This window comes from Somniosus microcephalus, unplaced genomic scaffold, assembly GCF_052327205.1.
Source record: "Somniosus microcephalus isolate GS21.2 unplaced genomic scaffold, FLI_Smic_1.0 unresolved_chr3, whole genome shotgun sequence".
NCBI lineage: Eukaryota > Metazoa > Chordata > Chondrichthyes > Squaliformes > Somniosidae > Somniosus > Somniosus microcephalus.
This window is the reverse complement of record NW_028225181.1, coordinates 28,969,179-28,984,721: the sequence shown is the minus strand read 5'-3', so window position 1 is coordinate 28,984,721 and position 15,543 is coordinate 28,969,179. Positions and strand designations below refer to the sequence as shown.

At 51.4% G+C, this 15,543-nt stretch overlaps 2 protein-coding genes across 2 annotated transcripts in view; both read left to right on the top strand.

Annotated features, from left to right (window-relative positions):
* The window catches only part of LOC147091335 (putative G protein-coupled receptor 139), a 37,670-nt gene extending 23,463 nt beyond the window's left edge, over positions 1-14,207 (top strand). Inside the window, exon 2 of the mRNA XM_085976744.1 lies at positions 12,611-14,207. Coding sequence (XP_085832870.1) covers positions 12,611-13,512 — 902 coding nt within the window. The 3' untranslated portion in view covers positions 13,513-14,207. The remainder of the gene's footprint in view (positions 1-12,610) is intronic.
* Positions 13,612-15,543, top strand: part of LOC147091334 (C-type lectin domain family 4 member E-like) — a 46,547-nt gene continuing 44,615 nt past the window's right edge. Inside the window, exon 1 of the mRNA XM_085976507.1 lies at positions 13,612-13,807. Within this exon, the coding sequence (XP_085832633.1) occupies positions 13,612-13,807 (196 nt within the window). The remainder of the gene's footprint in view (positions 13,808-15,543) is intronic.

Below are 15,543 nucleotides of genomic sequence, written 5' to 3'. Positions count from 1 at the left end.
AGGTTCACACGGTGGTTGGAATAGGTCTGGGACACCAGACTTGTGCAGGATACAAGTATCATGGCTGCTGCCAGAATAGCGGGCATTGACGGCGAGCATGAGCTGTCTGTGGTCACAGACCAGCAGGACATACAGAGAGTGGAAGCCTTTCTCGTTTTGGAACATTTTTATGAGGTGCCCACAATGCCACATGCGTACAGTGAATGGCACCCTGAAACATGGGGAAGCCCACTATCCTCACAAAGCCACATGTGTGTTCACGACGTGTGTCCCGGGTCATGGGGAGAGATGAACTGGCATTTCCTCTTATTGGAAGCCTTTGTCACCTCCAGGATAATGGGCATTGATGGCGAGTATGAGCTGTCTGTGGTTACAGATCAACTGGACATTCAGAGAGTGGAAGGCCTTGTGGTTCCGGTACACCTCCACATTCTCATGAGGTGCCCACAATGCCACATGCGTGAAGTCAATGGCGCTCTGAACCATGGGGAAGCCCACTATCCTCACAAAGCCACATGCACTTTCATGCTGTTTGTCCCAGGTCATCGTGAGAGATGTACTGGCGTCTCCTCTTATACAATGCCTTTGTCACCTCCCGGATGCAACAATGAACAGCGAACTGGGTGATATTCACTATGTCCCCAGTAGAAGTCTGAAAGGAACCGCTGAATTAGAAATTCAGAGCCAATCTCAACTTCACTGCCACCGAAGTCGTGAGCTGAGGCGGCAGATCTGGTTGCAGGTGGTGGGAGAGCTCAGTGACCACCTCCTCGCTGAAGCACAGCCATTGGAAACACTGCTCCTCAGACAAATGGATATAGGAGGAGAATTGCTCGCTGAATATCCTGGGTGGGTAAGGACGACTTTGCAGAGGCCTAATGGCCCTCCTCCTTCTGGCCACTTTTGCCACACTCTCTCTCTCCTTCCTGTGCCTCTGCTGCCTCCGAAGGTGAAGCTGGACGACGACGACGCCCCGAGTTAGTGCAGCCCAAATACAAGTTTCTAAATATTGTTAGAAGGAAGGTGAAATAAAAAGGAACATCGAAAAATGTGCTCAGGACCCGAAACTCCTTCGGATAGCGTCGAATCTCTCCAGACATATCTCTCCCTCTCAACCTGCATGTACCAAAAGTTTCACCGAAAAGAAGAGGCAGGAAGCGGCCAATTTTATGAAGTGCTCCCCACAGCCTCTTCAATACTTGAAAACTTTTCGCTCTACTTATCATCCCTAGTGGCAGGCGGAAAGGCAGGGGACGTGACTCAATGTCCGGTCCGGGGCATTGCACGCGCGCATGATTTCATGATCTGTGGGCGCAGGAGATTTTGGTGGTAGTCTTTAGCGCCAGTACAAAATTACTGGCTGATTTCGCGAGCGGCGCTATGAGAGCTGCGCTCAAGCACTAAGCATGTAGCGCCCCATTAGCACCCCCCGAAGGCGCTAAGGGGACGTGCTAACCAACGGACTTTTTCCCCCATGTTTAACTGTGTTCCTCCCTTTGTCATTCCCCATTCCATCCCCGCTGGTGTAGACTACTGATTCTGAACATGATATCGTGTTAGCAAGATTCAAATGTTCTATATTCAACTGAAGCAAATTTATTGGAGGTGACTCTTTATTTAACGAATTTCAGTCTGCTACCTTCCCTCAACATTATAATGTGCCGATTTTCCCGCAGGTGCGGGTAATTGTCGGGTTCCCCGAATGTCTGGTTCCAACACGAATATAAATGAGTCTGCCAGCTGGATGCAATTTTCCCTCAATTAGCCAGTTTATTTCCAGCGTGTGGGCACCCTTGCTAATTGACTATTTCCAGTCAGAAAGCTCCACAGTATGATGTCATAATTCGTGGTGCTTTTAAAATCTATAGCAAGCATCGCAACCACTGCAAGCTTCCCAATGAGACGTTCAGTATGGCCGAGGAGCCTGCAGCAGCTGTGGCCAGAGCCAGACTCCGAGCTGCCATCAAAATCGACGAGCCGTCACTACAGACATTATTGGATGGGGTTAGGGCCCACAGGGAGGTCCTCTTCCCTAGTGCAGGGAGGAAGAGGCCTCCAAATGAGACCAAGGCTGCACGGATGCAGGTGTGAGCAGATGTCAACTCTCTGGGAGTCACCAGAAGAACATGGATGCAGTGCAGGATGCGATTCCAAGACCTTCACCGTACAGGAAAGTAATATGAAGTTTCCATCACCCTAAACCTGATCCCCATTGCCTTTCCCCAACAGCACTCAGCTTCAGCACTCTCTTCCTCCACATCCCAGTTCACAGTCACATCCATGCACCCTTACCCATTCCCTCTCTCTCTATGCACACATTCACGTAATTATTCAACCATGCAGCCCTCACACTACCTCTCACTCTGATGCTCTGAACACAACTGACAACAAACAGGGAGGGCCCTTGGTCTTGCAGCCTCACACCATCTATGTCTCCCTCTAAGTGTCTATGATATGCAATCTCTGCACTCACTCCTGCATTCTCACTCAAACTCCACTTGCCTCCCTCAATGCAGGAAAAGAGAGCTCACAATAACAGAGCGCGAGCCAGGACTGGAGGAGATCCACCCTCAATAGTACGCTTGATCCCATGGGAGGAAGGAGTGCTGGAGATTGTCGGGGCTGATGTGGCTGCGGACGCTGGGGAAGGAGAGACAGGGGCAGGCCCGCAAGCTGGTGACAGAATAGTTTTCCAACTCTCTCATTGACATAGCAGGAGTCGCTGTTATGATTCTGAAGCTGCATCATTTGGACTTATGAGCATCTGCAAAATCCAATGTGCATGTAGCCTTGGCCTCACATCTCTAACTCTTTCCTTTACTCCCCACAGGACCATCCAGAGCCCCCGTCCCCACTGTGGAGGAGGAAGAGGCTGTGCATCCAGACTCCTCACAGAAGCTCCAACCTCTGAGGGCGCAGCGTCAGCAGAAGTAAGCGCACCCAGCATCAGAGCCAACACTCGTACCTCGGGGGGATCCTCGCAACATAGAGTCGTGTTGTCTCCAGGTGTTTCACAGCTCACAAGTGAGCATCAGCAGATTGTGGAGACATGGACAGCAGTGCAGAGTCCTCGACGGCGGGCGCAGGCCTCTGCCAGCTCAGCTCAGCTGCATGTCGACCCTCTGCCTCTGGGTCCATCTGCAAGAGAGGAGGGGAGGGATATCCATGCACAGCTGCAGGAGACTCTGGCCGGTTTTGTCTCCAGGGTTGCTGCGAGTGTGGAGAGAATGGAGGAGTCCATAGCAAAGATGTGGAGTGCATTAGTGGAGTCATTGGTGCATGAACGCATCACCATGGAAAGGATGGCTACCTCCGTGATAAGGCTGGCTGATGCCGAGGAGAGGAGGGCTACGGCTGAGGAGAGTAGGGCTATGGCCGAGGAGAGGAGGGCTGCGGCCGTGGAGAAGGAGGACTACGGCCGAGGAGAAGATGGCTACGGTCATGGAGGAGTTTAGTCGCCAGGGTATGGAAAACATGGTGATTGCTCAGAATAGAATGACATCTTTTGAGGAGCGACGGCCATCTATTGAGCACAGAAACTACACCTTCATGGAAGTCCTTCTGAGCAGGACTTCCAGTGCAGATACGGGTCCCCATGGCCCCCCTGATGTGCAGCAAAGCGCTCTCCAGCCACTTACAAGCGCTGAGGGGGACCTGACCCATGAGATGGAGGTTGCTGGCACACCTCAAGGAAGTGGGGGCTTCTCTCCACGCGCTCACACATCCATGCCACTGCAGCTCCCTCGGTCAGAGCCGCATCGGAGTCCACACCCAAGTGAGATAGGCGTCTCAACCCCTGCACAGCCGCATGAGCAGCAGACTGCTGGCGAGCCCTCACCGGCTCGCCACCCCACAGGACGCCCGCCAAAGGTGTCGAGACAGGAGCAGCAGGAAAGTGAGGAAGGGGCCTCCACATCTGCTGAAGTCCCTGGGGTAGGAGCACGCATAAGAGAAAAATAAAGCACCACTAATCACAAAGGCATTCACTTGGGTGAAAAGTTTGGTATATAGTTTTAATGCCATCAGTATCTTGTGCATTAAATATCTGATGGCAACTGCTGCAGTTGTGGCGTCTGTCATTTGGCGAATGGGGATTTCACATAGAGGCCTTAGGATTACTTGCAGTTTTCAGCAAGCTAGTCAAATAGGTAGAAATGCGCAGGGATTGGACATTGTCCATGCTCAGGTAAGACGCCGGGAGGCTACAGTGTTTGATGTACCAGGCTAAGCAATTCTGGGCAGGATGAGTGAGTTACTTGCATTCCGGCCAGCAATTTTCTCACGTAATGGTGCCACTGGTTGATGGGCCTCTGCAGGATTGCCGTTTACGGCCTCCGCCTCCTCCTCCTCCTCCTCCTCCTCCTCAGAATCATCCTCATCTGCGGTGGCTATGTGAGGAGTCTCTTGGTCCTGCGGAATCTGCAAGGCACGACGCTGTGCCATGTTGTGAAGCACACAGCATACCACGACGATTTTGGAGAACCTGGCTGCGGAGTACTGTGGGGCTCCACCTGATCTATCCAGGCATCTGAAGCGCATCTTCAGCAATCCAATGGTTTGCTTGATTGTGCATCTGGTGGAAAAGTGGCTGGAATTCGTTACACTATAGTTATCACTGTTGTATTGTTATCACCGTTATCACTGTTGTATCACGATACGAGGTCGCCTCTTGTCGCGCTGTTATACCTGGGCTGACCACCTCCGACTCCGCCCATGGCTCCACCTACCTGCCCAGGTATAAAGGTAGTCGACTGGCTGGTATTCCTCCTTGTTGGACCCGATCACCCACGAGGGTGGGCTCTGTTATTTAGTCAATAAAAACCTTTAGTTACGTTCCTAACTCGTCGCTTTTTATTGGACGAATTGATAGGTATATCAATTTTATTGACTAAATTTTAAAGATGTCTACTACTGGCCAGCCAGAAGCCCTCCCAGAAGCACAGCCACACCAGCCGGCTTGGCTGCAAGCCCTCAAACCACCGTACCTGGATCTAAACCCACAGGCAGCAAACGCAGCCCTCAACTTCAAACACTGGCTGGACTGCTTCGAATCCTACCTGGAAGAATCCGGCACCCCGCAGCGATCCAAACTAAGACTTCTGAACGCCCAAGCGAGCCCGAGAGTATACGCACTCATACAGGACACGACTACGTACGAGGCCGCTATCAACCTACTGAAACAGCAGTACCGCAGCCCGGTAAATTACATGTACACCAGGCACCTCCTAAGATCCCGCCCGCAACAGCCAGGAGAGTCTGTAGCTGAATTTTTACGGGCGCTAAGAGCACTCGGCAGGAACTGTGACTTTAAAGCGGTGACGGCTGTTGAAAATACGGAAGATAATATCCGCGATGCCTTTGTGAAAGGCCTACGGTCCGACTACTCACGGCAAAGACTGCTTGAAGCTAAAGACCTCGACCTGGACAAAGCTGAAGCCCTCGCTCTCTCCCTGGAGGTGGCCCATCAGGACCAGGAGGCGTTTTCCAGGTACTGCTCGCGACCCTGGGACTCGGGCCCGACCCCTACCACAATACCCTTCGCAGCGCCGCCCCCGGGACCTACCCCGACCCCTACCGCAATACCCTTCGCAGCGCCGCCCCCGGGACCTACCTCAGCGTCGGCGTCCCGGACCCGACCGGGCCCGCCACCCCCGGTACCGGCTCCGACATCGGGCACCCGCGATCGGGCCGCCGGCTGCTTCTTTTGCGGCCAGGAGAAGCACCCGAGGTCGCGCTGCCCAGCCAGGAACTCTACCCTGCACAACCTGCAGGAAGAAAGGCCATTTCTCTAAGGCCTGCAGGAGCGGATCTTCAGAGGCCAGCAGTGCCTCATGCGAACTGTGGGGGCGGCCATCTTCTTTCACGGCAACTGAGGCCAGTATCCCCACACGTGAGTCATGGGGGCGGCCATCTTTGATCAAGGCAACCGACCCCAATAGTGCCTCATGTGAGTTATGGGGGCAGCCATTTTCTCCGCCATTTTGTCCTACCTCGTGGGAGACGCCATTTTACCCACCACGCCCGACTGCCACCGGGCCCCCGGACCCGACGACCGCCTCGCCCGCAGACGACAACGACTCGCTTACCTACACGCTAGCCTCCGTCACTCTGGATCAAGCCCGCCCACACCACCTGTCCAAGTCGATGATGGACATCAAAGTAAACGGCCACGCCACGACCTGCCTGTTCGACAGCGGAAGCACGGAGAGCTTCATCCACCCAGACACGGTGAGCCACTACTCCCTCCCTGTCCTGCCAACGCACAACCGAATCTTGATGGCATCGAGGTCCCACGCCACGGACATTAGCGGCTACTGTGCTGTGACCTTGTCGGTTAAGGGTACAGAGTATAAAAACTTTAAACTCCTCGTCCTCCCCCAGCTCTGCGCTGCCGTCCTACTAGGGCTGGACTTCCAATCCCACCTCCAAAGTGTAACCCTAGCATACGGTGGACCCCTCCCCCCACTCACAGTCGACAACCAGCGAAGGTTAAACCGCCCACCGCGTAACACCTGCAGCCTATCCACCCTCAAGGTGCCGCCACCTTCCCTGTTCGCTAACCTCACCCCCGACTGCAAACCCGTCGCTACCAAGAGCAGGCGGTACAGCGCTGGGGACAGAGCTTTCATTAGCTCTGAGGTGCAGCGTCTCCTGAAGGAGGGCATCATCGAGGGGAGCAACAGCCCCTGGCGTGCCCAGGTCGTGGTCGTTAAGACCGGCGATAAAAATCGCCTAGTCATCGACTACAGCCAGACCATAAACAGATACACCCAGCTGGACGCATACCCCCTTCCCCGCATATCTGACATGGTCAATCAGATTGCACAATACCGCGTATTCTCGACCATCGACCTTAAGTCGGCCTACCACCAACTCCCTATCCACCCCGAGGACCGCCAGTACACCGCCTTCGAGGCGAATGGGCGCCTATACCACTTCCTTAGGGTCCCCTTCGGTGTCACCAACGGGGTCTCGGTCTTCCAAAGGGAGATGGACCGGATGGTTGACCAGAACGAACTGCAGGCCACATTCCCCTACCTAGATAACGTCACCATCTGCGGCCGCGACCGGCAGGACCACGACGTGAATCTGGAGAAATTCCTCCGTACAGCCCAACGGCTGAACCTCACCTACAATAAGGAGAAATGTGTGTTTAACACCTCGCGCCTTGCCATCCTTGGCTGTGTAGTAGAGAACGGACTCATCGGCCCCGACCCCGAAAGAATGCGCCCCCTCATGGAGCTACCCCTCCCCCACTGCCCTAAGGCACTTAAGAGAACCCTGGGGCTCTTCGCCTACTATGCCCAATGGGTGCCCAATTATGCGGACAAAGCCAGACCCCTCATGAAGTCCACATCCTTCCCCCTTACGGAGGAAGCGTGCGCAGCCTTCTCCCTCATTAAGGGAGACATTGCCAAGGCCACTATGCACGCAGTGGATGAGTCCATCCCCTTCCAAGTCGAGAGCGATGCATCCGACTTCGCCCTAGCCGCCACCCTTAACCAGGAGGGGAGACCGGTGGCCTTCTTCTCAAGGACCCTACAGGGCCCTGAGATCCGACACTCGTCGGTCGAGAAGGAGGCCCAGGCGATTGTGGAGGCGGTACGACGCTGGAGGCACTACCTGGCAGGCAAACGATTTACCCTCCTTACCGACCAACGTTCGGTCGCTTTTATGTTTAATAACAAGCTGAGGGGCAAAATCAAGAATGACAAGATCTTGAGGTGGAGAATCGAGCTCTCCACCTACGATTATGATATCTTGTACCGGCCAGGTAAGCTGAACGAACCCCCCGATGCTCTGTCACGAATTACATGCGCCAGCGCGCAAAGTGATAGACTTCAGACCCTCCACAACGACCTCTGCCACCCCGGGGTCACCAGACTTTACCACTTCATTAAGGCCCGCAACCTGCCCTACTCCATCGAGGAGGTCAGGACCATAACCAGGAACTGCCAGACCTGCGCCGAGTGCAAACCGCACTTCTTTAGGCCGGACAGAGCAAGCCTGATCAAGGCCACCCGCCCCTTCGAGCGCCTGAGCATCGACTTTAAGGGGCCCCTCCCGTCCTCTGACCGTAATGTGTACTTCCTCAACATTGTTGATGAGTACTCCCGTTTCCCCTTTGCCTTCCCCTGCCCAGACATGACCAGTACCACGGTCATTAAATGCCTGAACGACCTCTTCGCCTTGTTCGGGTTCCCAAACTATATACATAGTGACCGGGGCTCCTCTTTCATGAGCGAGGAACTCCGTCAGTTCCTACTAGCGAGAGGTATTGCAGCAAGTAGGACCACCAGCTACAACCCCCAAGGGAACGGCCAGGTGGAAAGAGAGAACGCGACGGTATGGAAGGCCGTCCTCTTAGCCTTAAAGTCTAAGGGCCTCCCAACCTCCCGCTGGCAGGAAGTCCTCCCGACAGCGCTGCACTCCATCCGGTCACTACTTTGCACTGCCGTTAACGCCACCCCCCATGAACGAATGTTTGTTTTCCCCAGGAAGTCGACTACGGGAACCACTCTACCAACCTGGCTGACCTCTCCGGGGCCCGTCTTGCTGCGAAAGCACGTGAGGGCCCATAAAACAGACCCCCTGGTCGAAAGGGTGAACCTCCTGCACGCCAACCCCCAGTACGCCTACGTGGCTTACCCAGACGGGCGGGAGGACACTGTCTCCTTACGAGACCTCGCACCCTCGGGCACTCCGGAGACACCACCTTTACCCCCCCCCACCACCCCCCCAATTCCAGCCCAGGTAGACGGCATGCCGGAACCCCACGAGCCTTCGCCGACCACGCAGACACCAGCACTAACACCGGATAATGCAGCACCGCCGCTGCGACGATCGGAGAGGCTTACGAGGCCTCCGGACAGACTGACATACCAGAACTGGTAGTACACTTCACCCCGCCGGACTCAAATCTAAACAAGGGGTGAATGTGGTAAACCACTTTTATCGTTACACTATAGTTATCACTGTTGTATTGTTATCACCGTTATCACTGTTGTATCACGATACGAGGTCGCCTCTTGTCGCGCTGTTATACCTGGGCTGACCACCTCCGACTCCGCCCATGGCTCCACCTACCTGCCCAGGTATAAAGGTAGTCGACTGGCTGGTATTCCTCCTTGTTGGACCCGATCACCCACGAGGGTGGGCTCTGTTATTTAGTCAATAAAAACCTTTAGTTACGTTCCTAACTCGTCGCTTTTTATTGGACGAATTGATAGGTATATCAGTTTTCAGCAAGCTAGTCAAATAGGTAGAAATGCGCAGGGATTGGACATTGTCCATGCTCAGGTAAGACGCCGGGAGGCTACAGTGTTTGATGTACCAGGCTAAGCAATTCTGGGCAGGATGAGTGAGTTACTTGCATTCCGGCCAGCAATTTTCTCACGTAATGGTGCCACTGGTTGATGGGCCTCTGCAGGATTGCCGTTTACGGCCTCCGCCTCCTCCTCCTCCTCCTCCTCCTCCTCAGAATCATCCTCATCTGCGGTGGCTATGTGAGGAGTCTCTTGGTCCTGCGGAATCTGCAAGGCACGACGCTGTGCCATGTTGTGAAGCACACAGCATACCACGACGATTTTGGAGAACCTGGCTGCGGAGTACTGTGGGGCTCCACCTGATCTATCCAGGCATCTGAAGCGCATCTTCAGCAATCCAATGGTTTGCTTGATTGTGCATCTGGTGGAAAAGTGGCTGGAATTGTAGCACTCCGCAGCTTCGTTTGCTGGTCTCCCCAACGGCGTCATTATCCAAGTCCGCAGGGGATATCCCTTGTCTCCAAGTAGCCATCCCTGAAGTTCGTCTGGCGGACTGTATAGCGGAGGCAGAGTAGACTGGTGCAGTATGAGGGAGACATGGCTGCTGCCAGGGTAATTGGTACAAACATGCAAAATCTCCTTCTTGTAGTCACACACCAGCTGAACATTAAGGGAATGGAAGCCCTTGCGGTTGACATAAACTCCTGGATTGCGATGGGGTGCCCTAAGGGCCACATGTGTGCAGTCAATGATGCTCTGCACCCATGGAAAGTCTGCCAGCTGAGCTAATCCACACGCTCGCGCCCTCACACTAGCACAATCCCTGGTGGAATGGATGTGAGTTTGCGCGAGGGCAAAGAGGGAATCGGTTACCTGCGTGATGCAAGTATGTGCGGCCACCTGGGAGATGCCGCTGATGTCTGCTGCTGATCCCTGGAAGGAGCCTGAGGCAAAAAAGTTAAGTTCGGTGGTGACTTTGATGGCCACTGGTAATGAGTGCCGACCTGGTGCTCTGGGCTCCAGGTCTTGCTGCAGCATTGCGCAGATGTCAGTCACTACCTGTCGCGAAAGTCGGAGCCACCTTTGGCACTGCTACTCAGTCATGTTGAGGTGGCTCACCCTGTGTCTAGACTCAATTTGGGGGGTATCTCCTGCGCCGACGGCCTTCCATGCGCTGGTCCCTTCTGGCCTGTGCTGCCTCAGGTGGGTGAGCTGCAGCCTTTCGCTCCTGCTGCTGTTGCTGGTGCTGCTGTTGTTGCTGGATCTGCTGCTGCCTCCTCTGCAGTTGGAGATCCTCTAATGCCAAGAAGGGAAGGAAAAAAGGCCTCCCATGCTTCTGGTAGATGCCTCCGTTGAGAAAGCGCTGAGTGTGGGTGGTGAGAGGGGCTTCCCAGGAGCTCACACTGGAGAAGTGTGTGAGGCTCCAACCTTCCACAGCTGTGCCTAAGCCTTGAACATGTTGCCCCAAGCCAGAAACAACAAGGTCCTGGAAACTCCAAATGCTGTCTGATTAAATCTCTTCTTTCCTGACTGACTTGCAGCTAAAAGTATGCAAGCCGACATTGTTCACACCAGGTTTCATCAGCGGGGTTCCTACCAGGCGTGTTTAACGTGGGGAAGGGCTGAAAATTGCAAGGGCCCCTTAAAATGGCATTATAGATGCCAATTATTGATGATTAGGCTCCTGAAGACCAGTCCCGCCTGCTGCGGGTGGGACTGATTCGGGTCGGATTGAAACGCCGGGTGAAAGTTGGATGGGGTGGGGGATCAGGCGGGGGTTTGCGACCCCCCATTTTTGTGATTTCCCTCCCCCCCACACGCCTGAAACCCCGCCCGACGCCTCGAGGAAAATCGACCCCTTAGTATCAGATCAGAAGAATGCTGTCTTGGTTTAGGAGACTTTTCATCTAATGGTGAAATGTCATCGACCTGAAATGTTAAATCTGTTTCTCTCTCTCTCTCTCCACAGATACTGTCTGACCCGCTGAGTATTTCCAGGATTTTCTGTTTTTATTTCAGATTTCCAGTAGCTGCAGTACTTTGCATTGGTTTTCAACTAATGCTCAGATGGTTACTTACAGATAGTCAAAGGAACAAATCCAGGCAGATCAAATCCATATCTTTAAATGCCTGAAATATCCACTAATCATTCAGTTCCAGTCAGTGTCCCCTTCTCCATCCTCTCCAGTTCTGCATTAGTAGCAATGCTTCTGATTGTTAAAGTAGGATTACAAGGATAATTTATACTCTCACAAAATGTTCACTCAGCCAGATTTCAATACATTTATTTCCAATCATTGTTTTGAATGTACAATTAGCTCACTTGCCCGTCTGTCACGGTTCAATGGATCTGTCAGCGAGACCCAGAGTGATTCTCTATTGCCTCCTGCTGTACTTCAGGATAAACAATCCCAGATGATTGTAACTGAAGTACTGAGGATAAGAAAATCCTTTGATATCTTCTCGTCTAATATACTCTGCACTAGATGGAAACAGCAAGTGAAAAAGTACAAGGATAAATCTCTTCCATTTGTGTTCAGATACTTTACAACAGCAGTCAGCGGCACTTTGCCTGTGGGATAAATCATTTAATTTTGATGTTGATAGATGCATTTAGTGGGACATTACCTGGTCAATGATCACTATTTACTTTAATTCAGTGTCCAAACGTATTGATGAAATTTGCAATGCTATTTGGAAAATCTTCCTTTCTTTGAGCTACGGTTTGGGTATTTCAACAAAAATGTGGAAAACTCAGATTTCAAAACACTTCTGATAGCCCAGTTATCTTTATAACTGCAGTGCACTTGTATTTATTATCTTAGCATTGTCATATTACATCCGTACATTTTACATACAATTGCCTGTAATTATTGCATGCCAAGATTGCAGTTTCTGTTGCATTCATTTTCAGTTCAATATATAATTGATATTCTAAGCAGGAGCAGGAATTCAAGCGGGATTTCTGGCTCTCCTAACACAGGGGCACAGAAGCGAATTGCACTGCTCCAAATATTGACTGATCCCGGGACACTAAGGCAGCCTGAAATGTTCTGGTCCTTTGTGTCCCAGGTAACTCGGGCAGTGCTTTTTCTGCTGGGCTAAAGGTAGATTGATCATTTAATCTATCCTTGAAGAATCATCTGTTATTTTCATGTTGTAGTCATTCCCATTTCATTTCTTGATTCTACAATTTATTCCCGATTATTCTAACTATAAATCCTGTATTCAACAACACAGCTAATAGAATTAGATGAGTTGCAGATTCCTCCCCGAATTCCATCAAACTGCTGCTCTTGCTCCCAGCCTGATGTATAATTTCTGTTTATTTCCCTTCCTCACAGTGAACTTAGTGACGATTGTGATCCTGTCTCGGGGAAAGTGTGGTCTCTCCAAATGTGTCACTCGCTACCTGGTGGCCATGGCAACGGCGGATCTATTGGTCGTTATCCTCGACCTGATATTGAGGCACATTCCGATTGTTTATAGGGAAAAGTTTGATTTCCTGTATTACCTCCGCGTGTGTAATATCCACGCCATCCTGCTGTTCACAGCCACAGACTGTTCTGTCTGGTTCACCGTCACTTTCACCTTCGATCGATTTGTGGCCATTTGTTGCCAGAAGCTGAAAACTAAATATTGCTCTGAGAAAACGGCGGCTGTGGTTCTGGGAACAGTGACTGTGCTGAGCGGTTTAAAGGACATTACCTGGTATTTTATGTTCACAGGTCAGTATTTGCTTGGGAACAACCCCTGGTTTTGTGATGTCACAGGCGATGCTATGATGTCACGTGCCTGGGGAACAATCGAGGTCCTTCATTATATTCTCACCCCGGGGGTCCCATTTGTGGTGATTCTGCTGCTCAATGCTGTCACCGTCAGACACATTTTAGTGTCCAGCAGAGCCCGCAGGAGACTCCGGGGTCCCAGCAGTGGAGAGAGTCCCAGAGACCCAGAGATGGAGAGCCGCAGGAAATCCATCATTTTATTGCTTGTTATCTCTGGCAATTTCATCCTGTTATGGGCAGTGTTTATGGTGTTTTCTATATGTTGGCGGATGTCGTTTTTGGGGTATCAGTCTGTATATCTACCTAATTATGTAATGGAACTGGGATTCATGCTGCAGCTGCTGAGTTGCTGCACAAACACTGGGATTTACACCGTGACCCAGACTAAGTTCAGAGTGCAGTTGAAGAATGTGGGGAAATATCCCTTTACTCTGATTGTAAATTTCATTAAACGATGAGAAGAATCGGAGACTTTGCAGCCTCAGAGTTGAAAATTCCCTGGGTCTGATATTTTGGGGCTCCGCAGAAAGATGGCGGCTCTGGTGCCACGCACAAAGATGGCGGCTCTGGGGCCCAGCACAATGATGGCGGTTCTGCAGTCCCACACAAATTTGGCGGCTCTGGGGCCCAACACAAAGATGGCGGCACTGGGGTCCCGCACAAAGTTTGTGGCTCTGGGGCCCCACGCAAAAATTGTGGCTCTGGGGTCTCGGAACAAAGATGGCAGATTTGGGGCCCCACACAAATATTGCGGTACTCGGACGCCGCACAAAGATAGTGGCTGTCTCTCTGGACCTTGCACTGATGGCGGGAGGCAGGCGGGCTTCCTGAGGGCAGCAGCAACTGGAGTTCCAGTTTCCACGAGAGCGGGCGGCATGCCAGAGCAGCCCGGCTTGGCCCGGCCCACAGGAACCCAAACAGCCCAGCAAAGGGAGGAGAAGGCCCGCCACCAGGACTTTATAAATCATTATAACCCTTTATAATGCTTTCCATCATTACAGCATTTTACAGATCTTTCTAACCCTTTGTAAATGATTATGACCATCAATAAAACATTATGAAGCTTTAAAATCAGGATGACACTTAATAAATCATTTTTATAATTCATTTTTGGGATGTGGGCTTCGATGGCACAGGCAGCATTTATTGCCCATCCCTAATTGCCATGGAGAAGGTGGTGGTGAGCCGTCTGTGACAAGCGACTGTCTTGCTGAGCCATTTCAGTGGCCAGCTGAGAGTCAATCACATTGCAGAGAATCTGGTTTCACACTTCAGCCAGACCAGGAAAGGACAGCAGATTTCCTGCCCTAAACAAGGTCATTAGTGAACCAGATGTATTTTTACGACAATCCAGTACTTTCATAGTCACCATTACTGACACTAGCTTTTTATTTCAGATTTGTTTAATTAATTGGAATTAAATTCCGCAGCTGGTGGTATTTAAACTCTGATTAATTTGTCCAGTCTTCTGGTTAACTAGACCAGCAACATAACCACTATGCTACCGTACGCTTCAAATATATCGCCGTTCCTTCATCGTCATTGTGTCAAAAGCATGAAATTCCTTCCATAACAGTATTGTGGGAGCACCTTCACCACAGGGACTGCAGCGGCTCAAGATGAAGGCCCACCATTTTCTCATGGGTAACTAGGGAAGGGCAAGTGAACCGGCCCTGACAGCATCACACATATCCTGACAACAAATACATAGAAAAAATGAAATAGGATTAAAATCAATGATTTTATAATTCATTGATTGAAAACAGAAGAGGACTGTGATCAGAGTGAGGCATCAAGTACGCTAAACAAATTGAGAACAACACTTGGCTCACCAATTCTAAGGTTGTATGATTGATACAACTCACACTATCCCAATTTCCCTATACTTAGAAAAGGTGCTTGACAAGGTATCACATATGACCAAAATTGAAGCCCATGGGATTGAAGTGGCAGACAACTGTGAGTGGTGTGGGGTATATCAGGATTACAGTGAGGGGTAAGGAATATATCAGAAAGTGTAACAGTGGGGGGTGTGAGGTTCATCAGACTGTTACAGTGCGGTCAGGGGGGTATATCAGAGTGTTACAGTGAGTCGCGTGGGATATAAGAGAGTTAGAGTGAGGGGTGTGGGGTATATCAGAGTGTAAAAGTGAGGGGTGTGGTATGTATCCGAGTGTGACAGTGAGGGGTTAGGGATGTGGAGTATATCAGCGTGTTACAGTGAGGGGTGTGGGGTATATCAGAGTTTTACAGCGAGAGGTGTGGGCTATATCACTGTAAAATTGAGGGGTGTGGGGCATATCACTTTTACAGTGAGGGGTGTGGTGTATATCAGAGTCTTACATTGAGTTGTGTGAGGTATATCAAAATCTTACAACGAGTGGTGTGGGGAATATAATAGTGTTACAGTGAATGCTGCGGGGCATGTCGGTGTTTTACAGTGAGGGGTTTGGGGTGTATCAGAGTGCCAATTTGAGGGTGTGTGGGGT